This window comes from Drosophila eugracilis, unplaced genomic scaffold (assembly GCF_018153835.1).
Source record: "Drosophila eugracilis isolate 14026-0451.02 unplaced genomic scaffold, ASM1815383v1 contig_440, whole genome shotgun sequence".
NCBI lineage: Eukaryota > Metazoa > Arthropoda > Insecta > Diptera > Drosophilidae > Drosophila > Drosophila eugracilis.
Window position 1 is genome coordinate 819,867 of NW_024573306.1, and position 25,672 is coordinate 845,538.

Genomic DNA, 25,672 nt, shown 5'->3' on the forward strand with positions numbered 1-25,672 from the left:
AATAATTAAAATGACACATTTTCAAATTTGCCGCCCAATAAAAATATCGAAACAAAGTTCCATCCATAGCCGGATATCATGTTTTACAACACTGGAACTGTCAGCTGTTTCTATTTTCATTTTCTTTATAGTTTCCATAAAATTGTTGGCCCTTTACGGTAATCCGGTAAAAATAGTAGAATTTGCAATGTCTTGGAAATATGGATTGATCCGAGACATGGAAAAGCCGGAAAACGTGATAGTTTCATCAGAAAATGCAGTTGTTATACAAGACAAATATCCAAAATCAAAGCATCACTATCTCGTTTTGCCAATAGCCGATATTGAAAGCATCTTTAAAGTAAGTAATTTAGCATATTTAATAAAATTCAAATATTATATAATTAAATGTACCATTCAGTTGAACCGGAGTCACCTGCCACTCTTAAAGGAGCTTCATATTTTAGCACAAAAAGCTGTGAAGTTTAAGAAACAACTTTGGGAGGATTTCAATGTGGGATTCCATGCGGAACCAAGCCTGCAGAGACTTCATTTACATGTGATCTCCAAGGATTTCATATCGACATGCATGAAGACCAAGAAGCATTGGAACTGCCACAACACCGATCTATTTGTGCCCTTCGAAAGTAAGAATACTCGCACAATCTTCACTCGCTTATACTTTTTACAAGACCAAACAGATTTTAAAAGGAACTTGGGTGATTCTAATGGTCGTAAAAAGTGTGGTGTAATAAATCCCATATCTTTTTTATAATTATTCTCTTGACTCTTTTAGAACTATATAATCAGCTGAAGAAGGATGATTGCATTTCACGATTGCCAAAAACGATTATTGACAAGCTGTTGGCTGCGCCGCTAAGATGTAATCAGTGTGACTTTGTCCCGGATTCGCTGCTAGATCTGAAGGCTCACCTCTTTTACCATTGGCATTGTAAAGAAGAGGACCAACAGCAGGAACAAATTGACAGCAAAATGAAACTATCAAACGGAAACAATTCATCCTTCAACAACCAAGCGAAGAATCATTATCAGTCGGAAAACTGCAGACCGCGGAGACCTTTTTATTACAAAGGGCCTAGAGCACCTATGCATGGTTCTCGCTTTGCACCGAATCCGCATCAGAATCACTTTAGGCAGCCGGGACAATATGTGTTTCCAGCACCGCCATCAATAAACCAGCTGGGACTTTTACGTTATCCAAACCAAGCTGTCGTCGGTGGAGCATCTAGGCCAAACTGGATACCAAAATATGTTCTAAACAAGAGTCAACCAAATACGAAACAACCACAACAAGAAAACTTTAATCCTCGGAATTCAAGACTGAATCAACAACAACAAGATTGGTTATATTTCCAAAAACTGACCGCCAAAAACCCTGACCAGCCAAAGCAACATTACAAGCAATCAAATCGCTCAAAAACCAATCAGCAAAACCGCCAGAAACCTGATCAACAGAATGACGAGAATTTCCAGAAACCAAACGAACCGAAAACCAATATTAATCCTTTGGATTCAGCATTGAATTCAAATCCAAGTCAATATACGAGACCTAAAAATAATCAAAATTCAAACCGAAGAAACAAGAAGCCTGCAAACAAAAAGATGAAGCCAATATCTATTAAAATGGTGGAGATTAAAGAAAGTAAAGCTCTACCACCTGCAACCAAATCTGTTAAAATTGATGAAGCTAAGAAATGTCAGGTTCCAGCACCTTCTCCAAAATCTGTTGACATTCTTGACGCAAAAGAAAGTCAGAACCCACCACTTTCAACAATATCTGTTCAAATTCTTGAGGTTAAAAAAAGTCAGGATTCACCACCTTTAACAATTGAAAACCAGCTTGCAAGTCTAACAATTGTTTCTCCTTCTGAAACAGTTTCATAAGGATGTACAAATGAAGTTTTTAATACAGCTAGCAAGTACAAATAAATAAGATACAAAAAAAACTACAAGTTCATTCGAGACATTGTCAAACTAGCATTTAAAAATATTTAGTGACTGTTATGTGTTATTGCAATAAATTATATTTTATATTATAAAATGTAATAGTATTGATAAATCATTTACAAGTGATCATTTTATTTGAAATAAAAAGTGTATGCTTACCAATTTCATCTTCCTAAACCATAAAAAGAACTTATAAGAGTGCGAATTAAATTCTTTCGTTAAACATCCCAGAAACATTTTTCTGCGTTTTTAGGTTCCTACTATGCCCTAAGTAATATAAAATAAATAAAATGATATCTAAGAACACAATTATTGTTACCTTAAACAGAACACTTCTTGGAAGTTGACTAATGAAGGTTTCGTTTTAATTTTACTTAGAAAAACAGTTTGACTTTGCCAGCCACCTGCACAAGCATTTAGATGACTCAATTATAGTACTCTGGCCAACTGGAAAAATACCAACCCACGGCTAATTAAGCAGCCACCGAGGAGCATCAGTAACGCTCCTCCTCCCCACAGACCAGCCATCTCGAACACTTATTAAATTATAATTCTGAATTTGAAAAGTGGACAAAGTTTGTCGGATAGCCAGTTTCCCATGGGAGAAGGATAACTTTCCAGTTTATTTATCGATTTTAACTTGCTGTGCAGTGAACTTTAAAGAGTGAAATGTACTCCCTAACGAATTGGTTGGTGAGGTAATAAGTGAATTTTTAATTAATTATTACAGAAATAGTAAACCCCTAAGTGAATTCTTGGCAATAATAATAATAAGTAATAGTATCGTTATAACAGTTTCAAATATAGTTAAGCTCAATCCAAAACATCTTTCGTCCACTTTTAGTCCAATATACCTATTACTTTCCTTGCCATCCAAAGGCTGCAAATAAAAAAAAAAAGAAAGCTTAATTAGTTAATTTCAAGAATATATTATGCTAGACTAAGAAAGCCCATAAAGGTCTACAAGCACTCTGGTTTTATACTAGGCCCACTTACCATTAATTTTACACTTTACAAGGGGGAATCTAAGCTTTGAGGAGACAAAGCCACTTGCAGATTTCATTCCTAGAAGCAGTGCCATGGAGCCAAGCTAATCCACATTAGACCATAAACAAAATTCAAGGCAACAACCCTGAGCCAGACACAGTCCTCGTGTGTTTTTTTTTTTGCCACAATTTAAATTCGCCTCGACTTTTTTTAGTGTGTCACAGTGTCAAGGTGTCCGAAAGCTGGCACTCAAGCCACAGCCCCATCGATAGATATATGCTTCGGGGTGTGGTGGTGGGCTCTTGTCCCCACTTTTGGTCTCTACTTTCACTGAGCAATCAACAGCTCCATTAAAGCTATCTCTCGGAGCCTTGCCACCTGTTATGTCTCGAGCAACAGGAGGCCATTCATAAAGGACGTTACTTTTGGAGCCAAAGAGAGCGCCGAAAAAGCTCTCAAGGATGCCTTCCTGTGAGAAGCACTCGTTTTCGAGTACTTTTACTCAGCGCATGTCCACAAATGAAAGCTTTCTACATTTGAGAAACAACAAATTCAAGGCGAGCGGAGGCTAAATCAAGGGGGCATAAAAAAGGGAACATTTTGGCCTTTAACTTAAATTGTCTGTTTAATGATCTGTAGATCTTGTTAAAAAGGTGCCAAGTCTTTAGGGCATACCTTGCAATTATTACTGTTGCGTCAAGATATGTTTGTAATTAATTGGAATTAGTTTTAAAAAATGAAATAATATTTTAATACATTATTGGAAATAATTTGTAAAATTATCAGCAATAATATAAAATAATATTCGAATTTGTATATTTAAACTGAGAGTAGATAACGCAAAGTTGAACCTTTAAAATACATTTAAAGAAATAAAAATGTAGTTCTTGATACAGGAAAATATATTAAAAAATATATATTAATTAGCAGAAATATATTTTTAATAAATGTATATTGGTAGCCCAAAGTATAATAAAAACCTAACTGATATTCTAGATACATATTTCTAGAAATTTATTTCTTAAACTTTCTCGACGGGAAAAATTAACACGTATTTCATTGGTTCTTCTCTTCCAGAGAATCTTAAATGTTGTGTAATTGAATAATTTCCTCCGAGTCAAAGAGCAATTTGAAATTATTTTTCTGACAACCAAAAATAACAGAAAAATGTTTTCCTTTATAAATATTCATAAAAGCGAAGCACTCGCCACGAATTGGACAGCAAATATGGGAATGTGGCTTTTGAGCACATGTGGAATGTTTCCATGCACGTAAAATGTTATTTATATGCTGATGATTTTTGCAAGCCAATTTTTTTTGGTACATTCTTCTGTTCCGTGGATTGGTCTCATGGTGAATAATCCTTTTCGCCGTCATTACCCACAACATCTGGGTAGTAAAAACAAAAGGAGTAAATAAGAGGCTCAACATCAATTGCACGATTTAACCAATTTGCAATTTCTGCCTGGGAAAGAGAAGTAGACGAAGAATAACAACAACGACGGCGAGAAAGAGCTGCAATAATAATAACTTTTCATAGCGCCCCCATTGTTGTTAAGAGCCCCCCAGTGAATGGGTGTTGTTAGCCTGGAATGTTTCGTGTATCAAGTTACCCAATAGATGCGTTGATTTCATAGCAATTCTGTTAAAAGAATAGAAAATACACATTATTGGGAGATATATGTAACCCAAAACATTAGAAAATCATAGAAAATGGATATTTTTGTTAGGAATATATTAAACATCTTTGAGTAAAGTTTCGAACAGTATAGTATTGTAAATCATTTCTATTTAAATTGTTAAAAAGTAACAAAAAGAAAAAGTCACTTTAAGTTATTGGATATATGAATAGTTACTGAAATCATTCTACCTTGTGTTATTATTTTATTATTATTATATTTTTCCAACACATTTCTGAGACACTCTTAATACCCTTTATATCAGCTCATATAGAAAAGTAAAAAATGTAAGAAGTAATCTAGTAAGGAATTTTCCATTTCACCCTTTCGATTGCATGTTAAAAGAGTTCCTGCTCATAAGTTTTCCCCAGTTTGACTTTCGCTTCCGCAATCCTTTTCGCTTGGAATGCACACGACGCGCACTGACACGGCGGGGATCCTGCAATGCTGCGTTGTTGCGCGCCATTGTTCTGGATATGGGGCGTATGAGTAATATGCCAATTTTACATTTCGTGCATTCTCCTGTTGCTTGTTCGCCCAGCTGCTTATATATTTTTATGTTTCCCCCTTTTTTCCGCTGTCAACGCTGTAAAAATATTTTTGTATATTTCTTGTCGCCTGTACTTTCATATCCTTGTGGGTTTTTATTTGAGTGGGTGTTTGTTTATCCTATTACGGTACCGTTGCGTATACGAGGTGATGGCTGGAAGCGGCTTTCAGACGGATAAACTTGCGAGCTAAGTTTGCCAGACGATTTAGAATGGGTAGAAATAGGATAGGTAGTAAACATTTTAAAGCTTGTTAAATTTCAGCGGAGACTGACGTGGGCATAAATATAAAATCGAAATCTTTAGCTAAAATATAAAAAATTTATGTCATAAATGTGTATCACGTTTATAGCTTATTTTACTCCGAATTTGCTTAGTAGCTATCAGTTTTTGCAACAATATTGCATTAACCTTGGCCTGTGCATTCCACTCTATTTTTTAAATTATTCAACTTTTTGCCATAGGGGCATACCGCTCTCATATAAGCAATATCATTTCTTACATTTCTTCATTTGATTATTGGCAACTCAACATGAAGTGGCTTTATTTTGCTCTGCACATTATATTTTGGTTACCAAGGTTTTTTGGCTACTTTGAATCCTTATAAACACAGTTTGGATTTGCTTAATAAAGAACCTTACTCGGGATATTATACAAAAAACGAGGCAGCTTTTGTCGAAGAACTATGGTTAGACCAAAAAGTTGACCATTTTGTTAGGGACAACACTCAAACTTGGAAAATGGTTAAATTTTTGTAAAAGATTAAACAATTTTTCATCAATTAAAATATAATATTATTTTTTAGCGGTATTTTCGTAACGCCAAGTATCACAAGCCCCAAGGACCCATCTACATATTTGTAGGAGGCGAATGGACCATCAGTCCAGGATTAATGAGCACTGGCTTAACCCACGACATGGCAGTGGAAAACTCGGGCATGCTCTTCTACACAGAACATCGCTATTATGGATTGAGTTTACCTTTTGGGTAAGTACAAATCTTATGAAGGTGATATAAATTATGTTTTGTAATCCATAGGAAAGAGAGTTTTAAGCTGGAAAACCTTAAGCAACTAAATCTTCATCAATCATTAGCTGACTTGGCTCACTTTATACGCCATCAAAAGTCGGAAAACCCTGAAATGAGAGACTCCAAAGTCATTTTGGTTGGTGGCTCTTATTCGGGAAGCTTGGTGGCCTGGATGACTCAACTGTATCCGGAATTAATAGCTGCCAGTTGGGCTTCTAGTGCTCCATTATTGGCCAAGGCAGATTTTTATGGTGAGATGATTATTTTTATTAAATTTAATCTATAATATTTGATCTTTAGAGTACATGGAAGTGGTCAGTCAATCTATTGATTTGACATATGGAAGAAATTGCTCATTGCGAATGGAAAATGGCTTCAAACATCTGGTTAAGTTATTTAATGACAATGAAATTGAGGAACTACTGTATCAATTTAATAGCTGTGAAGATTACAATCCCGAGGATCCTTTGGATAGGGCAGCCTTCTTCAATGGTCTGGGAAACTATTTTGCTTTGATTATTCAAAGTTATAGGTAAGTTTCATAATGTACTCATTTTACCAATGAGTTTTTTTTAAAGTTTATATTATTATTTAACATCATATATATCATTTTATTTATATTTACTTAACAGCGCTTACATACCCCGTCTTTGTGAGAATTTAATGTCTTTAGATTCCAATGATGAAGTCGGTTTTCTAAAATTCTTGGAACTGCTTTACTCAGAAGGCAGGCGCTCTAGTGACTGCCAGGACTTTGGCTACTCTTCCATGCTGGAACTTTTCAGTGAGGATGCAGATCAAAGTTCGGAAAGTAAGTAAGCATAACCAGCGGCATATTATAGTTTCCTAAATGTTTTTGTTATTTTTCAAGCTCGAGCGTGGTTCTATCAGACTTGCAATGAATTTGGTTGGTACACAACCACAAAATCGCCAAATGCCACTACAGAAACCTTTGCCAATCAGGTGACCTTGTACTACTTCGAAAAACTTTGCCAGGATGCGTTCGGAGTGGAGCAGACGGCCCAGAAATTGGCCCAGGGCGTTGAACAGACGAATAGCAAATTCGGCGGATACGCGTTCAATCAGAGTGAGCGTTATGCTCAGGTAATCTTTACGCATGGCCAGCTGGATCCGTGGCGTGCTTTGGGCCAGCAAACGGGCCAACAGGCTATTGTCCTGACGGGTAAGTCCTTGGCAGATGATTGAGAGACTCCGCTTAGTTTTCTGCCACGTGCCATAGGGTACTCGCATGTGGAGGATTTGGCCAGCATCCGGATAACGGACAACGTTCAGATGAATCTGGCCAAGCTGCGTGTTATGTCCTTTCTGCGACGCCACATATGAATCACCATCCCGTACCAAGTTCCACTCGAATGAATTATTAAATAAACAAATGCGTCGGGTGATGAGCCCATTTGAAAATGTCGTGGGATCAGCTCCTCTTATCCTCTTGTCCTTTTTGGCCATTTGACAAACAGGGACAAATTGAGTGATGCTTGGACACTAAGTGATATGTCTGGCCTGTCGGCTTGTGCAAACAATTTTCTCGACTGCGGCATTCTTGTTGATTAGGAAATTGCACTTGTCCTTTGGGCTGTGCATTTTCTCTCTGTTTGTTTGTCTTGGATTGATTGGTTGATTAAGGGCTCCTTTGGGTGGGACACCTACGCCGCCACTTAAGCGGTGTTTGTAAAAACTCTGACTTGGCCAGCTATAAAGTTTTCTTTTACCAGGTTGGTAAAACTATTTGTCAAAATGGAGTAAACAAAGAAGGTTTTATAATTACTTCACATAAGCTATTAAGATTTTTCCCTTTTATAGGTGACATGAAAAGATTTCTTTATAGATTACGTTTTAGTACTTGATTGTTGATTTAAGAAATATGTGATAACGAAAAGTATTAAAAGAAGTTCTTTAGAGTACAATTGGTACTGTTTTAACGTTAACAAAAGTCGTGTTTGGAAAGGTTATAAATTATTATTATTATTAATCGTGTTGACTAAAAGCAATAAACTAAATATCATTTATTTAATTAACAAAAATATAGTTTTATTAACATATTTTACCATATTCAAATTTAAATTTAATTTTAGGGTGTGAAACCATTACTCACTTGCGCATTTGGAAATTGAAAATGTGAAAGAAGCGCAGTAACTGTTTATTAACCGCCCTCGGAAAAGCTTTGGCTGTCGCTTTTCGCATTTGAGTGCAACGCCAACGCTCCGAGGACATCGTCGAATCAGCGTCACCTGCTGGTCTGCGTGGGCGCCCAGGAAAGTTGCCCGGTTGGCACCAGAAACTATTGGATACATTTGCAGGCGCCGAAGGATTTACGGGGTATGTGGGTGGCACAATGGGTAGTTGCGTGGGCAGAAGTTTAAGGGGCGGGCCGGCTTTCGAAATGCTCTCTGTCTCTCTCTCTCTCTCTCTTTCTCTCTATGATGGCTCTCTTTCACTCTACATTTGTTATTTACATTTGTACCACTGTTGCTTGGCCATTTCTCTAACGGTTTGGGCCATGTTTCACTGCTAAAACCACGGCCATGCGGATGCTGTTGGGTTTATTTCGCGCTAATTAATATTTGTTGCTTCATTTATTGGCTAAATTACTAGTAGACAAGCTTCTGCTTGGCCAGCGTTAAGTGGCGAAAGGATTATCAAGGTCTTGGAGGGTTGAAGCTTTCCGAAATGTGTGACCCTGGGATTGAATTACTTTTGCAAATATTACTCAATTTCACTGAAGGTTTAGAAAATTTATCATGCCCCAAGTTCTTTAACAAGCATCCCTCTCGTTTTTATGCTAAAAGTTTCGTTCGGTGTACGGATGCTTTTTAGTTTATATAGCTCAAGTTTCGTTTTGAAGGTGATGATAGATATGAAAAGGTTAAGGTATAAGAACAAGCTGTATGATAAGAAGAAAGTATGAAACTCATATAAAATAAATTATAAAAAATAATTAAAAAGTGGAAATAAAACTGAGACCCTTTAACTTAGTTATTTTTATCTCTGTTTTTTTGAAATATACAAAGGTTTTAAAGATTATATTTCCCTCATAAAAATTTTAATTTAAAAAACCACTAAACCACTGCTTTCACCAAAAGTTCAAAACAATTAAGATCTAAAACCAGACAATTAAATTAAATTTGGTTATCAAATTCAAGGACTTCGCTGGCGGGGCCCCATCCTGCAGCCAAGTTGAGAGCCGCTCCTGGCCAACAGCCAAAACCCATCAACGCAACCAACGAAATATGGCCCAGAGCAGGTGCTCGAGCCCTCTGAGTGACATTGAGAGCACAGCAAAGAGCGAATGCCGCGGGGAAAACTCAACCGCAGAAGGGAAACGAAAGTCAGAGAGGCTAGTGGTTTTTCCACTCATCCGGGAAATCCACTCGAGAAGGACTCGTGCGTAGGCGGCGACGAAGCTCAAGTTGAGTGTCGGGAAAAGTGCTTAAAAGACGAACACAATACGCTCAACGCTTCAGTCGAGTTTGAAACTTACACTCAAGCGGAGTTGTAAATAGTTGTTCGAGTTGTTGGCTCGTACTCAAACGTACTGTAACACCTTTATACAAAAAACCCCTTAGAAAATATAAGACACATAAATATAAATTGTTTTAAAAAACAAGAAAAAAAAACAAGAAGGGAAAAATACAAATCAAGTGGCAAAAAGGATTTCCAACTGACGCGTGTGCTATTAGATTTCATGTTGTGACTTGAAGCCGTTGGAAAATGTGTCCAAAACTGTTGAACAGAAACCCAAACCCAAATGTTGAAAATTCCCACGAAATTTGAGTTCAAAAAGGAAAATCTGTGTGTGCGGAAAATTGCTTCTTTACGGCTCCGCTCTGTTGCTCTTCATTACCTTTACGTTATACTTGCCACCATGCCAGCACTCCTCTTGGTTTTCTCGGATTTTTCTTCTTTTTATATATATATATATATATTTTTTTTGAAGCCTAGGCCTCGTTAGTCTTGTCCCGCTTCCATGATTCACGTTGCGTATACGCCGTGTGGCGGCTGGTGGTTTGGGTGTGTGCGAGTGTGTGCGTTGCTGTGTCTGTGTGTGCGTGTGCTTTGAATAACAACACGCAGTTGTTGATTGTTCCCAACTTCCTTGGGCTCTTGTTGCCGGGCTGTGCGGCCCCGCCCCCATTGTCCTTACCCTCTGGCTTTTCTGGCTGCTGTTAAATTATGCATTAAGAACCCCAAACCCGCACAAAGGAGAAAATGAGAATGCAAAAAAAAAAAATGGAAAGGAAATGGAAATGTTTAAAAATACTGGCTGCGAAAATTCTGGCACATTTCTTTTTGGGTGTCCACAGTAAATTATGCAAATTAATGTTTGTTTGTGATTTGGTTGGTCTTTTTTCTGGTTTGGTGTTTCGCTTTAGGCCAAGGTGGCCAGGAAAATGTTTAGATTTAGTGTTTTCTTAAGTTTTTATGACCAGGTTTTTATTCATGTTTGAGGAAATTTAGTGCAGGGATAAATTAAGGTTTGGTCGAGGATGGTAAAAACCGATTTAATCGGATGAGAAAGATATAGTTTATGGGAGGTTTATGTTTATAGTTTGTTCAGCTCTTTAAAGTATTAGAACAAATATTTATTAAGTTAATATATAATGTTGGAAAAAATGTTTGCTGTATTCCCATTTCTTTCTTTTTAAAGTTTTAACCTGCTTATTTTTCGTTTATTTAAAAATGGTTTCTTTCTAATGAAGTGTTGTGAGAATAAATATAAAAGGTAAAGCATTATAATAGTTATTAAGGAGTTTTTTATGAGATTTAAAATCTAAGGCAACCCATGAAGAAAAACTTAAAAGGTTTCCTTCAATTTAATCCTACAAGCCATTGCCCACTATCAAACTTCAATAGCCAATTTAATCCTTACAATAAATCTTTCTTTCCAATGTATTTTTTATAAATTTTACAAATGCCTTTTCACACCTAACTTGCTGCTCTTTTTACCTTTCACCTCTGTCGGTTCTCATTCGAGCAATTTGCGCCGAATTATTTGGCCACATTTCGGCGCCTTGGCCATAATTCACTTTATTTTTCCCGCTTCTCCTATTTCTACGGATTTCCTTGGGCCACCTCTATTTGTCTGTGTTCGAGTCTCTGGTGGCTTATATTTACTATTTGGCTAACGCGTCTTAAGAGCCAAATGTTCCTCGATTCAACCAGGAAATTGTCGCCTGCTATTTGTGCGTGCTTTTCGGGGCCAACTGTCGCCGTCTGTGTTTTTAGATGTTTATTAAATCGGCGGAGCCAAGGCAGAAGTTTCATTTTGCAGTCTATTAAAGAATTTTATGTTCTTTTTTTTTGTTTTTATTTCCTTTGCAGCTGGTCTGAGTGTAGTTTATGTCTTCCTGGGAATTGTAACAAGATTTTACGGCTTAATTCTCTGGTGGCAGATGAGCAGCCGAAAATGAAAAGTTAAACTTCCTGACTAGGAAAATTTCCGAGGCATAAAATTAAAGTCAATCTAAACTTTATAGTTTGGCTTAGCAGAAACTTTTATATTGCATTGAAAAGAGCTGAAATTTTAACACCAAACTTATCACTCAGCCCGGCTACTCTCTCTGCGCTCAGTGGAATTACTAATTTGGGTAAATATTTGGTTCATTATTCAAGGCTCAAGGCTGTTCTGAGAACTGGAGGGTAACTCCGAACTAGGGCTGTGAAAAAGGACTAATTAAAAAGCCTGGTCTGATGGGCACTTTGCCATTCTGTCTTTAACATTTCCCTTTTCAATTTTTGGGGGCCAAGGTTTCGTTTCTGCCAAAGAGGATGAGTGTATTTTGTCGTCTGTCCATTTTTGATTGCCCCCAAAAAGTACACGAGAAAGTTTCTACACTTTTTCACTTCTTCAACTTTTGCTTACACAATGTTGAAAAAAAAGAGCAAACCCGGTTGGGTTAACTTGGCTATAATTAAAGGTTCGTCTATGTCTGGCCCTTTTTTTTTTTGGGCTTTTATTTTTACTGCTGCTGCTTTTTGGTTACACGCGGCGTATGTGTTTTGGGTGCTCGAGAGAGTCATTAAGAGTTGCTCGAGTGTGTGAGTGTCCTGGAAATCCATCTAAAAATTATACGAAAAAGGGTTGTTCAACTTTCTATCCCCTGGTGTGGTGGACTTTCACACCCACCGGCTCCCCTCGAAAATAAAACCACCATGGGAATTTGAGCAAGGAAAAGTTAAAGTTCGTTAAGCTGATTAGATGACTGGGTCTGAAGATGCTCTGGCATGAAAATTGCCTCCTGGAGACATCTCAACGGATAATCCACAGCACAATTGGTGTCAACTTCTTGAGGTCTCCATTAAGGGCTTCCGCTTGACAATAAAATAATTTTGGGCAAAAACAAGAGACCAGTTACCGAAAATTATGGCCATAAAAAGGGCTTCTAAGGGACGTACGCTAAAAATGTGCCTCTCTAAAACTGGACGATTAATATTGTAAATAAAAATACGACTAAAAATTAAGTTTGTCTTACTACAAATTAAAATTATTACTTCCTAAATTAAACCCTAGGAAATTCTTCGCCTTTGAAAATGTTTCTTTCTAAGCTCCTGACTAACTTTGCTATCTTTTCTCTTATCTTTGCAGTGTAGAAAAATGTAAAAAGTCGACTAAAACATATATCTATATACACACATATAAATATTTGTTTGCCTGCAAAATTATTTTCAACTTTAATTTCAACGAAACGAAAATAGAAACAAACCTATAAACGAAATCGAAACAAACCGAGAAAACGTATAAAAACCAAACGGGTTAAACGCTTGCATGTAGACCTTAGATCCACATAGTCAAAAATAAGGAAACTATTAAAGAAACGAATTAAACAAAAATAAATGAAAATTTACTAAGAAACGGAAAGAAGTCGCAGCTAATTTCTGGTTCGTATAACTCCATTAGAAGGCGATTAGAGTATTGCAGGAAGAAAGGCGCGGGAAAACCCGCTGCAGTGGCTGAAGTGCCAACGATAATTCAATCAAGGGGTTGGAAAAGTTGACGGGAAAACTGCTTCTGCTTCTAAGAAAAAGAAAAGCAGAACAAAACAAAGAAAAGTTCATCAAAACACTCGGATAAAGTGGAAAACGTGTGTGCGTGTGCGCGTGTGAAAAACTTTCAGCAGCAGGCCGAGGGTTTTAATTTTCGATAGTTTACAAGTTCCGCCAGTCAGCTGGAAATGTCCATGGCCATGGACCATCATCATCAGCCACGTCAGCATTGCCACCTCAGCATGTGGCCAACATTCGCCGTCTGTCTGCTCCTCCTGCAGGCAGCCACCCCAACAATGGCTATCGATTTGAGCCGCCTGTACGGACACATGGCCAATCCCATTGTGAAGCGGAATGGTAAGTAATCGAACGTAACTCCATCGTCTTTAGATTGCTAGCTCATTAGGGGCGCACCTGGTCTTTACGCAATATGGGGTGGGTCGTTTTTGGTATATTTGTTTTTGTGGATTTTTGTTTAAGCCAACTTCCATTCAAAGATTGGCCTTCACTCTGCTGTAAGGTCCTTCTTGTTCAGGGGCCAGCACTATTTTTCTTTTCTGGCTCTTAGTTCACCATGCCCTAGTTTATTTATTGCCCCCTCTCAGCCTTTAATTCCAATAAATAAATATATACTTTGCTTGTTTTTTTTGCTGAATACCACAAGGGGAATTTGCTACTTTTCCTTTCTTTTAATTTAATTTGGGTTTTATTTATTTTTACTATTTCACCTGGCAGGTGAGCTGCATAATTACCGTGCAGGCACTTTTTATTTATGTTTTTTGTTTCGTTTTCATTCCATTTCTCTTTTTGCAGTTTTACGGACTTTTTATTCGCGTGTTTATAGTGGCCATTGATGAAAATCTTTGGCTTTCCGTTTAAAGTTTATGTAAATGGTATTTTTTGAGGTAGTTGGAAATTTTTTAATTGGCCTTTCTAGGCTGGGGTTTTTCCACAATTTGGTTCGTGCTGGAATTTCCCCAGCTTTCTGCCAATATACTTTTTATATTATTTAATTAACGCCCGTGGGCCAGAGTTGATTCTGTGGCATTTGAAACATGTCAGAAATGATTTCGCTTATAATTAAATTATTCAGGCATCAAGCATGCATTGTGAGCCCTCAAACCAAATAAGTAATTAACTCAAGCCTGGACAATAAATTGGCGAACAAGTGTTTGGCCAACTTAATTTGCGGCATTACGGCCATGGGCCACGAATAGACTTCAATTAGTCAGTTGCTCAATTGGTCATTAATTGCCGCCTGTCGCCCGGCCGCTTCATGAATATGCAAAACAAAATTATTATTTTGTTATACTAAATTTTGTGGACGGCTCATTAAACGCTTAATGTCAATTTGCCGGGTCAACCAAAACTAATATGTTGAAAATTCAATTTCTAGAATCTTCCACATTCCTTACATTCGACACTTTTGGCAGCTTTACCTGTACTTATCTGATAAAAGAGAACACGATTTCCTCATTTCCGTTTCCTTTTCACCCACAGTACGTCAGTTTCAGTAATTGCACTTTAGAAAGCTCGAAAAAAATCCATTTACGCCGTTTGAGGAATCACAAACCTGTCAACCGCAAAGTGGCCACCGTTTCCATGAAAACCTCAAGGTTTCACCTTAAACACAGTGCAAAACGCTAGGACTTGGTTACTAGTCAAATAGCTTCCTTAAAATTCTATTAAAAATTCTCTCTTTTGTAAGTTATTTTCTTAACCTTGTTTAACAATCTTAATTTAAAAAATACATTTCTTAAAACTTTTCCTAAGATAAACCCTTAACCAATTTGTCGCCATTCCCCCTTTACCAATTTCTCTTTCTAGAGAACCAACTTTGCAGGAAAGTGTAATAATTTTAGTTTTTCTGTCAGTGACAACATATTTTATGCTGCAATTTCCCGCAGAAAAGAAAGTCGCTGCATTTTCTCGGGGCTTGTTAACCCGCTTGCTGCCTTTACTTAACACAGGATCCTTGGGGGATTTTTTGGGGTTTTAAGGTTTGGTTTTGGTCAGGGGTTTCTACTAAGTTTATTTATTGTGGCTCGCTTTTGTGCTCCACGGCATTCTGGCTTTGTGACGGACGATAACGAGCGTGGGTTCCCTGGCAGGTCGTGGCATTGTGTGTTGGTCGTAATTTTTTTTGGTCAGCTGCCTTGCCGCACGTTGCCGGAGCAGTTAATAAATGTGCCAGCGCCAGAATTCAACAGAAGTTCAGCTGAAAGCACTCTGGAAGCCAGCTCTCAGTGACAGCTTGAAAGGGTTTTGCTTCACTTCCTTTTCCTTTTCATCATGAAAGCATTCATTATTCCATGATTGAGTTGCATTGTTTCTCGCTTTCACTGCGTCCATTCGCCAGAAAATTGATTGACACTTTTTAAAATGGGTCCATATGAAAAACGGTACGTTAATTGGAGCTGATGAAATTGATGTGCCACGCCATCAGTTGATTAAAACTTTAATTTAAAATTATCAAACCGTAATAAAAGTTTATAGGAATTTTAATAGCTATGTTGGTTTAACTTTTTTTAAAGAAAACTACTTAATAAATAATGTCTTTATTGTGAATGGTAATAAAAGTGTTATATGTTTATGAAATACTAGAGAATATCTTGAAACATTGTTAATAAAGGTCAATTTTTAAGTTTTTTAAAAACTAAAATAATTACAGAAACCTGTTAAAAAAAAAAATTTTCTAAATTTTCAAATATCTTTTTGCATGGTATTTTGCCTGATTCAATTGATTTTTCTATCTCCTTAACTTGTAACATGTGTTAAGGTTCGTAAATTTCCGTTTGCTACCGTTTAAATATTCATTTAGTAGCGTCGCCTAGAGTATCATAAATATTAAGCGAATAATTCAATTAGTTTTACGAGCGTACTCAAGTCCGGTCTTACTGCATAAATTATGTAATATTTGATTTGTTTTTGGCTAATGTGTTCTTCGAAGAGGGCCAAAAATCATGGCAGTTGGTCGGGGAGTTCACAGTGTTCCATCTGGCTGGATGTGTGGTGACTTAAGCGGCAACAAATGGCAAACAAAACGTAGCATACTGGCTGGCATTCGCTGGAGCGTGCTCCACATGCAAATAGCATGGCCCACCGAAAAGAAAAAAAAAAAAAAATACGAGCTCGAGGCAAGGCTGCAAGCCCTGTGTGCAACTACTGAGCCAACTGATGGACATATTGGCTTACAAAACAGTCCGTGGACTTGGCCATTTCCACTTACGTGATCGCTCCAACTGCAGCTGCCACAAAATGAAATTTCCATAAAAGCAAAGCCGCAAAATAGCAAACGCTAAAGCCAAGACCAAAATCAACAGAGCGCTCAGGCAAAAGCTGAAACGTGATTACGCCAAGCATTATGGCCAACAACAACTGTGTTTGGCATTCAAAAGTTGCAGCCAACTAGACTCCAGTTAGCATTAACTTGCCTTTACCAAAAAGGCATTTAGCCCAAAACGGCAGACATGCTCTTGAACCTGAAAGTCTCTGAATAATTTTATTAGCAACTTTCGGCCCCGACTTCTCGACCATGTTTCCTAATTAATTCTCTTGGTCGAGCATTTTGCGTGGTCTCTAATGGGTTATAAGTAAGCTAAAAGATGCGGAATTCGAGCTGGGGCTAAACTTTTAATGGGAATCCAGCTGCGGATTTTAATTGTAACAAAAAGGGGTAAGTGGGCGTTAACAGTAAGGGTGCCCAAAATAAACATCTAGGGTTACGTCTATTTATACTTTTTTAACGGATTCATTAAGTGAAAGTTTATTTTTATACCTTTTAGGAAAAGGTTCATAAAATATTTAGTTACGTAGAAAATTATTTAGTAAATGGCATAAAACGGTCACCTTTCGGAACTTATCCTTCGAATTTCCTAAATCTAAGCATATTGTTGCATACATTTAGGCATTACTTCTGATTTTTGTGAAACTCTGACAGATATAAATTATTTTAAGTAAATGTAACTATCACTATCAAAAAGAGAGCCTCAAAAAAATAGCCACCCATTTAATAACAAGTGTCAAAACATAAAACCAAAAAATCCATATGGATTTGAAACCAATTAATTCGACAGAGAATGGTAGGTGTCGAACCAACCCATAGTACTCATAAACGATAAGGACGAAGTCCTGCTGAAAAAAGGGAAATATTTATTGTTATTGCCATGGCTAGTTGGTAGCTACCCGGTGTAAATAATAGCTGTATAAATTCTGAAAGAAAGTGAAACAAAATGCGAACAAAATACGTTTGAAAACATTGCCCTGGACAGGGCAATTTTCCTGGTAATTTACAAATAGCCATAAATTCATGTGCCGAAAGGTATGAAATCGGAAGACGATATTGGTTGGATGCAACGTATGCGATAAATTTAATTATGCTGACAGTTTAATTATGCTTGATTGCCAAGATTTATATCGTGGCGGCACTAGAGTTTGTAAACTCGGCCGGCCACTGATATGCAAATCTATGAATATTTAGTAGATGTGCGTATGCAAATTGAGTGGCTCCATTGGGTTCGCTTCAGCTGGGTCACGTATACGCCGCGTTGCCCATGGACACCGATCAATCCACACTTTGTCCCCATTAACTCGGTAAACTGTCAACTGGCTTACCGAATATAATCCAACAAATGGCCATCATCAAGTTGTTGTTCTGTATGCTTGTGTATCTGTGTGTATTTGGATATGTCAGTGAAATTGGTTGTGGCAATGTATGGAAGGTCATTAAAAAGTCTGCGGTGGAAGATTGCATTTCATTTTGATACGACAATTATGTCGCTGATATTTCGCAAGGGAAAAGTTTTCACTTGCCAACGGATATGGTTTTAAGTTACGCCTTGTTCTTCGCTTCAATCGATGGCAATTGATTTTTACTCGTTAAATGGGGATTTCAGCACTGCCGCCCGAGATTATCAATTTGTTCATAAAAATGTTTATGGTTTCTGTCCCGCCTTAAAGTCTTTTTCCGCTCCAGACGCAGACGCCTCGAGTCATAACTAAATGTATTTTCTTTTGAATTTTCTTCCTTTTTTTTTATGGCATCATATTATTTTATGATCCAAGTCTCACTCTCGCCTTGGAAATATTTGTTTTATATGTTGTCAATTTTTACGGCCCAGTCTGCCGGGTAAAAATGCCTTTCCTCCTTCACTGGGCATTCATTGTTGCCTCATTTATTATTTATTTGCTGCGCACTAAAAGTTTGCCAAGCCAAGGCAAGACCCAGAAAACCTACCCGTGTAATATGCAAAAAAAAAGGAAGAAAATGTAGAAAACACCTAGAAGCAGGAAATTTTAGCTGCGTTACTCATACGCCGCGTTGGTTATATAAATAGACCCATTGAGCTAGGTGAAAACACCGGTTTTTCATTAACAAAAGTGTCGTCTTGGGTAAATAGTTCGCTGGAATGGGTAAACAGAAATTACTTTATTGATTTTCCGGTCAAGAAAAGGCCAGACTGAAATATGTTCTTGAACTTGAGGGCCCTTTAAAAGAGAACTAGGAAAAACTATTTCCACACTATTGATTGCTCAAGTTCTGTGGGCTGTTGCTAGATGATAAATGGCAAAATGTATTTGCAAATCCGCCAGGCAGCTGAGTTGCCAACTGCTTAGCATACTTACACATTTATGGCCAATGCCAGCCAGGCCAAGATATTATTTGAAATGGCAAATGCACAATACATAAAATCCAATTTCCTCGCAAAAGAAGCTCTTGCAGACACACACACACACACTGGCACAAATGGAAATCTGTGGTCCGTAAAGACCAGCAATGGTTCGAAGGGACGGAAGAGATAACCACAGAAGCAGACAACTGAAGAGCTTTCTCAGTGGAAATCCACTTGTGACTTGCGCATTTCTACGACTCTAGCCCAGATGTCTTAGGCCACTTTGCCACATCTCAGTTTTGCATATCCAATTTAGCTGGAAAATGCATTTTGGGTCTATGCTCGTATCTATGCATCTGTGTTGACTGGCAAATGGCAACACCACGTCCAAGTGGAGGGTCAGGTGTGGCTGCGATTTCAATATTATGTATTTGTGCACTTGCCCCCTCCGCCAGCCACAATTTTCCCTAAATTGATTTACTTAAGGGGAGAGGTTGGGCAGGAGCAGTGAGCAGAAGGCACACAGAATACCTCCGCACATTTGCGCGAGTTTTCCAGGCATTTTCACAATTTTCACTCATGTGCAAAGTATGCATAACATTTACCTTTTACCTGAACGGTTCGTGGCATGTGTGAGAAATTAACATGGCCATACTTGTGACACTAACTAATGCAAAATAAAATTTCGCTTTTCCTTAATTAAGTTTCTTGCTGCTGAAGGAGGGCTGGAAAAACTTCGTCTGACACCTTATGACGGAACTTGTAATTAGTTAGAAAGCCTTTTGATTACATTGCAATTGGTCTTACGGTTATTACCACATTTTCTTAACAAAGTCTGAAAATTAATTTTGCAACTCTTACCATTTATATCTCAACTGAATTTCATTAGACAAATATCCATTAAACTTAATGTCCTTAAAGACTTGGTTGTGAAAATGTGTGTGGAATATTTTCTTGCTTTCCACAAGGCGGGATAATTGAATTGACATTTCGGCCTGTTGAATAATTCAATAAACAAATTCAATGCGAAGTTCGCCTAAAATGAGGAAAATATAATTACCCCCGTAATTATTTATGATCTAACCTGGACCGCAAAGCATATTTAAATTTATTTGCAATTTGCTGCGGTCGGCAGGTGTAAATTTCCATTGGCTTTGTATCGTTGTTCTTCTGCGGTTAGTCAATGCCTCTAACCCACTTGATTACGCCAACCGGCAAATATACTCGTCCACAATTCGCATTCGGTTTCAAATCAAAATGGTAAATGGAAAATGGAAAACTTTTTACCCAGGCACATGCCGACATTGTTGGCCAAAACTTATCGGTGTGTGTGTGTGTGTTTGTGGGGGGGTGGGGATGTGCGTTTTGAGAGTGAAAATTGAGTGAAGTACACGTAAACAAAGGGAAAGTTTTCATGCATTTGAAATGTGAAAAGTTTTGCCATGGAAGTTCAAGGCAGCCGTCGCAGTGATGGTCAACATTTTTTTGTTGAATTTTTTCACTTTTCTCCAGGTGAGAGAGATGTTGGCCTCAGGGCTGTCTGAACGCTTTTCCAGTTTCCCATTTTTCTGACGGTAAGCTGTAAGTGCCGTGATGAAGTGCACCCGAGTTATCGTCGGAACGAGCTGCAGCAGCATAAGCCAGATTAAATGTATTTTCCATTACGGTTGCATGCCACTTTTGGCCAAAGTAGACACCTAGACACCGAGACACCAAGGCAGTTTGCAGCTCTTCTTCAACCAGTTTGCAAGTGGCCAAGAGTGTGTGAGCTTGGCCAAATGGATGTGGCCATGTTTGCCTCCAGTTAGGTATATGTATGTATGTGTGTATGTCGCCTGAAAGCAAACTCAATTTACCGCCTTAACATTAGGAAGCTGTTTCGGTTAGCTGCACACGTTCTGTTCTGATATTTGCAACCAATTACTCTGGTTAATTAAAAAGTCATAACGTTTTCTGACGTCGAAAAGGTAAGGTTGTTTGGGAATGCCGTTTAAAATGCGTTTATTCAATTAGAAAATATAAATAAGGCCTTAAGCTTTTTATTTTCATTGATAAACTAGCAGCTTCCCTTCATTAATTCGCAGCCTTCATAGCTTAAAATAAAATACGCTCGTTTTACATAAAAGTACAAGTACTCGTTTTAATACGTCTTTAATAAGATATTATAAATAATAGGCAGATCTTTAATAGATCTGCTGACACTGTGAATTTTGCTAACTTGAAATTTAGAGTGCTGATATTGGCTGATTCGCAGGACCTTTCATAACTATGCCTCAGGTGCGACTTCGGTGATGGATCCTTGCTTGGTGGCCTCTGGGGATCCAGCCTCTGCAGGTGCCTCATCCGGATTAGTGGGCACCGTTTTGCCGCCAAGAGCCAGAAGTGTCTCCGGTGGTACCTCCGGAACGTGTTCCTCCTCACCCTCTTCTTCAAGTTCACCCAACTTCTCCTCAGGCTCCGGAGGCAGCCAGCAGGTGCCCTTGACCAAGCGATCTTCGATCTCGGCAATTTCGTTCTTGTAGTACTGATTGAAGTCCTGGACGTTCCCATATACTCTTGACCCATTGCAAGTTGAAGTCCATTTTTGTGCAGCAACAGAATTTCCTCGATTTGTGGCATTTGGGGCATTTGGCCGGCTGGCGAGCAGGATGTGTGTACTGCTGCTTTTGCTTTTTCTTGCAACAATATGGACACACATGCTTGGGCTTCTTTTTGCCGGAGGAGGAGCAGGGAGCTGGCTCCTTGGCATAAACTAGATGACCCCGCTTTTTGGCACAGAAACAGCAATTACAATCATCGCCCTCAGGTTGCTTCTTGCGTGTCTGCATTCGATCGTAGAACTTCTTGAAGGCTATCTTGATCTTGGCCTCGTAGGCCAGCTGATCGCTGCAGGAGAGACCATCAAATCGGGCAAAGGATTCAGCTGACTTCCTGGCCGCATGAACCCAAACACACTCATCGTTGTAGGAGGGTCTGCCCTGATCATCATAGGTCAAATCCTGTTTGGGCTCATAGTAGAATGCCTTGAAACCTCGCTTGATAATGGCATAGGCCAAGTGGGCTTCAACCTTGTTCATCAGCGACTTCTTTACCCAGTTCATGGAACAAATCCTCCTTTCTCAAACGTTTCTTTGGAGTCGTATCTATGCAGTAGCACACTTGATCGTAGTGCAGGAAGGCATATGTGATTATGTCCACCGTTGACTTGGCCTTGCACTCGTGCAGTCCACAGATGATCATAATCTGGGACAAAGTGTTGGCCAGATCCAGAACATTTTCCAGAAATATCGAAGATGCATTGACTTCACCCAGGCACTTGCACTGAGTATGTTGATCGATTATTCCCAAGGGAGCATGTCTTTGGCACTCCTTGTGTTGGCAATTATTCCGGCACCGGAAATCGGGCATCGCATGATGGGCTTGCATTGTAAATAGGTCTTACCTAAAATTTTATTCTCTTTTTTTTACTCCGTTCAGCATGGAAATTTTTCAATTTTTTTTTCCTAAAAATTTCTGTAACTGTTTGATAAAACGAGACAAGCCAAATGAATGTGTGTTGAGTAAATGCTTGCCTGACAGGCCTTAACAGCAGCTACTAGGTTGGGCGTTTTAGAAAATGTCAACAGATTACCATATTCATAAAGTGAGAGAATATAAAGTTTCTAGAATAAGTTGTAATACCTAAAGTGTTAGAATTTAAAAGTGATAGGAAATCAAATTTAAAGTAGTTTAACACATTGAAGGAGTTAGGATACACAGAACTAAGTATGAAATTCCCCCTTTAAAGAGAATTTAGTAAACTTTATATATCTAAAAAACAAAATGTAATAGCCTTGCAAAGCCAAATTGTAAGAACCGTGTTTCTATACCCATAAATAAACATGGGTGTCATGTTAACGCAGCCGAAGCCTTAGGATTTTCTTCGAAAATTTGGTTACTTTCTTGGCTTTTCGTGTTGACCAGGCCCAAACGGCATTTGATACGGCCTAGATTGTTTGAGCAGTGTTTTCGTTTGTTTGCCCAATCCATCTAGACACGTATAAGTTTCGATGGGTCAAATATTTGCTTAGCCAACAGAACAGAGGAAATTTTTCAGGGCGCCGCCAAGTAGGCAACACAACGTTTCATTTCTCCTCTTTTTTGCGGCCTTCGTAATGGATGTCCTTTTTTTCGGTCGGGATACATTCGTAATTGTTGATGACGGCATTGAGTCAAGTTTATGATTCGTTTGGGAGCGGGAAATGCGTCTGGCGCTTTGGCATAAATAAAGTACGACATCCTGCTCTCAACTCGCTGCTCTCAGTTCCCAGGGGAAACGTCAGCGCAAATACATCAAAGAATTTATTAGACAAGCTTTGCCATATCCGTTTCCTGTTGACAAATGCCACGGGAAGACTGAAGAGTCATCTAATAACATTTTTCTAAATGGCTATGGCAAAGCAAAAACAAAAATTGCTGACAAATGTAAATCTCCATTTGCTTAACATCACTCTGCCACGTTGACCCTTGCTTATCTGGGAAATTGTTGCACTTTTGACCTTTTGGCCATAAGTGTAAGTATGCTGGGCTTTAGCCTGATTATGCCTGACGTATAAAAGCCGCTTAATCTGTATCTTGCGAAACAAAACTGGTAAAGTCATAAAAACTTTGCTTAAGTCATAATGAAATAGCAGCAGGATGCGGGCCTGAAGATTGAAGCAATTTCAATCCCGACAAGATTCTTTTGTTTTTCCTTTAAGCTGAAGTGCAACTACGTAACTCATAAAACTTGAGCAATCGCGCATAAATCTTGGCCAGACAAAATGGCCAACTGTTGTTGGTCCTGCCTTGCTTTGTTGGCCTGATTTTCTTGGAAGGAGAAAAAAAAAAGAAGAACAATCGCCTGAAGTAGAAATCGTATTCGTTTCTTTAACAATAAAAGTTGACAGCCTGGAACTGACACGTGGCGATGGCCAGGTGGCAACAGGAGAAGCCGTCTGGTGGATAAAGTTACAATCGAAACAATTTCTATGCCGGACAAATATAAAATACCTTTGCAAATTGTTTTTATATAGGGTAATGGCCAAGGAACAGGGTATATAGTACTCGTTGATGATCATGTAACAAGAGGTAATAAGCAAACTTCCTTACTTAAAAATCTTTATCTAAATGCATAACTAAGTCTTGGGAAATATAACAATAATATTCTTTTAGTCCCAATAAATATTAAAACAAGTGAAAAATAAAAGTATGTAATAACAATTTTAGATATCCAAACAAACTTTAACTGCCTGCCTGATAAATCGTTGTTCTGCCCAAAGTTTAAGCTGGCCTTTTACACTCTGTTAAACTTTCTCCGCAGAGCTGCTCTGTAAATAATCTAGCAGAGAAAGTTGTTGATATTCTGGGGCTTTAAAAATATCAATCAACTGAATTTCGGGACCATCCAAATATAAGCCTAGCTAACCCACATTTATAACTCGCTTAGTCTTTGGCACGTACCTAAAATTAGTGCCCACTGCTCACACATACACACACGTATACATTCGCCTGTAAGGTCCACGTCATTCGCATAAAACCCTTTAATGGTTATGCAGGCACCAATTACCATTAAAAACGGACAGCCTCGGCTGAAATGTATACATGCACATACTGCCCGGCAGTTACATATACATATAGGAAAAAAATGAAAAGCGGGTGAAAAAAAAATAGCAAAAATCAATATATATGTATGCCGTGCGAAGGACTCGAAAAACGCAGCTGAGATTGAAAAATCCTCGAAGCGGTGCGCGGTTTTTTTTAGCTAAGCGACTTGCTATGATTTCCTGCTTTTTGTAGCCGCTACTTGCGGTCGTTAGACGTGCCATGATTTATAATACCCTGAGATGGCTATCCACTCAATAAATGCATATATTGTGTAACCCAGCCCTCAAATATGATGAACTAAGTGAGCTTTATCACGCCTTAGAACAAATGTGGTGTGGGGAACATTTATTTTATATTTTATATTTTATTAAAATTAACAAAAAATTCAACTCAGAAAATATTAAAAATATTCCTGAGGCCTGCCATCTTTGTAAGATTAATAGAATAAAAAATATTATTATTTAATATATAAAAGATAAAAATATGGCTGACTTTGAAGAATAAGTTGCAATAAATGAAATAGAAAATTATTTTCTTCTGTAAAGTCAACAGATTTTCTATATTTAAGCAAGATGGTTTTACTTTCATAATAAAGTTGGTTGTCATTTCGGAGTATACGTAATATTTAACAAGAATAAATTTTAGCTGAAGGTACATCAAGGATTTGATTCTTTACCATTTTTATATTTTTTTCCCATTTTAAATACACTTGCTTAAAGGACATCCCCTCTTCGTTCTGACTTGGCTAATTTACTCGAGTACTGATTTTCGCTGCCCTTTTTCGTGTGCATGGCCAAATGGCAGGACATAAATCTGCAAATGTGATAAATGGTTATAAAGCCAAGCGTAATGTTTATTTAAAATAATGATGATGATGAGCAGCTGCAGCTGCTTGCCATTACAGCACCCGCCGCACTCCTTTTCGTCCTTATTTTCTCTCCTTTTTTATTTTGAGTATGTAAATGGCCGCGGACCTTTGATGGCTACCCAAAAGAAGGATGCGCCATTGAGGGTGTGTTTGGGCTGAGTAAGTGGCTCTTTTTAGCGGGACAGACAGCTGTTAAAGTTCAGCTGTCAATTATTCATAAAATTGCGTATACGTCTGCACTCATTACGCATACGCCGCGTGCGCCATTCGAACGCGTGTGCTTGGATCGCTTTCATTTCGCTTGGCTTGTATTAATTTGATTTATATACCACCACACGACATTTGTCCCTTATATTTATTGCGTTTTTGTGGTTT

The 25,672-nt window shown here is 38.2% G+C and overlaps 4 protein-coding genes across 4 annotated transcripts in view; 3 read left to right on the forward strand and 1 right to left on the reverse strand.

The window, feature by feature from the left end:
- The first annotated feature begins 126 nt into the window (after positions 1-126).
- LOC108117045 (aprataxin-like protein) lies at positions 127-2,161 on the forward strand. Its single transcript, XM_017229216.2, has 3 exons — positions 127-340; positions 401-626; positions 776-2,161. Exons 1-3 carry the CDS (start codon positions 188-190, stop codon positions 1,882-1,884), a joined length of 1,488 nt encoding a protein of 495 aa, XP_017084705.2. The 5' UTR covers positions 127-187; the 3' UTR covers positions 1,885-2,161.
- A 3,532-nt stretch (positions 2,162-5,693) lies between these two features.
- On the forward strand, positions 5,694-7,534 carry LOC108117095 (putative serine protease K12H4.7). The gene is given in 8 exon segments (XM_041819002.1): positions 5,694-5,738; positions 5,740-5,904; positions 5,967-6,148; positions 6,200-6,441; positions 6,491-6,722; positions 6,823-7,001; positions 7,062-7,373; positions 7,431-7,534. Coding segments are annotated over 8 exon segments (1,461 nt in total).
- A 2,140-nt stretch (positions 7,535-9,674) lies between these two features.
- The window catches only part of LOC108117187 (IDLSRF-like peptide), a 39,512-nt gene continuing 23,514 nt past the window's right edge, over positions 9,675-25,672 (forward strand). Inside the window, 2 exon segments of the mRNA XM_017229480.2 lie at positions 9,675-9,740; positions 12,795-13,549. Coding sequence (XP_017084969.1) covers positions 13,381-13,549 — 169 coding nt within the window. The 5' untranslated portion in view covers positions 9,675-9,740; positions 12,795-13,380.
- On the reverse strand, positions 20,940-22,376 carry LOC108117186. The gene is given in 3 exon segments (XM_017229478.2): positions 20,940-21,340; positions 21,342-21,893; positions 21,895-22,376. Coding segments are annotated over 3 exon segments (1,158 nt in total). The 5' UTR covers positions 22,231-22,376; the 3' UTR covers positions 20,940-21,070.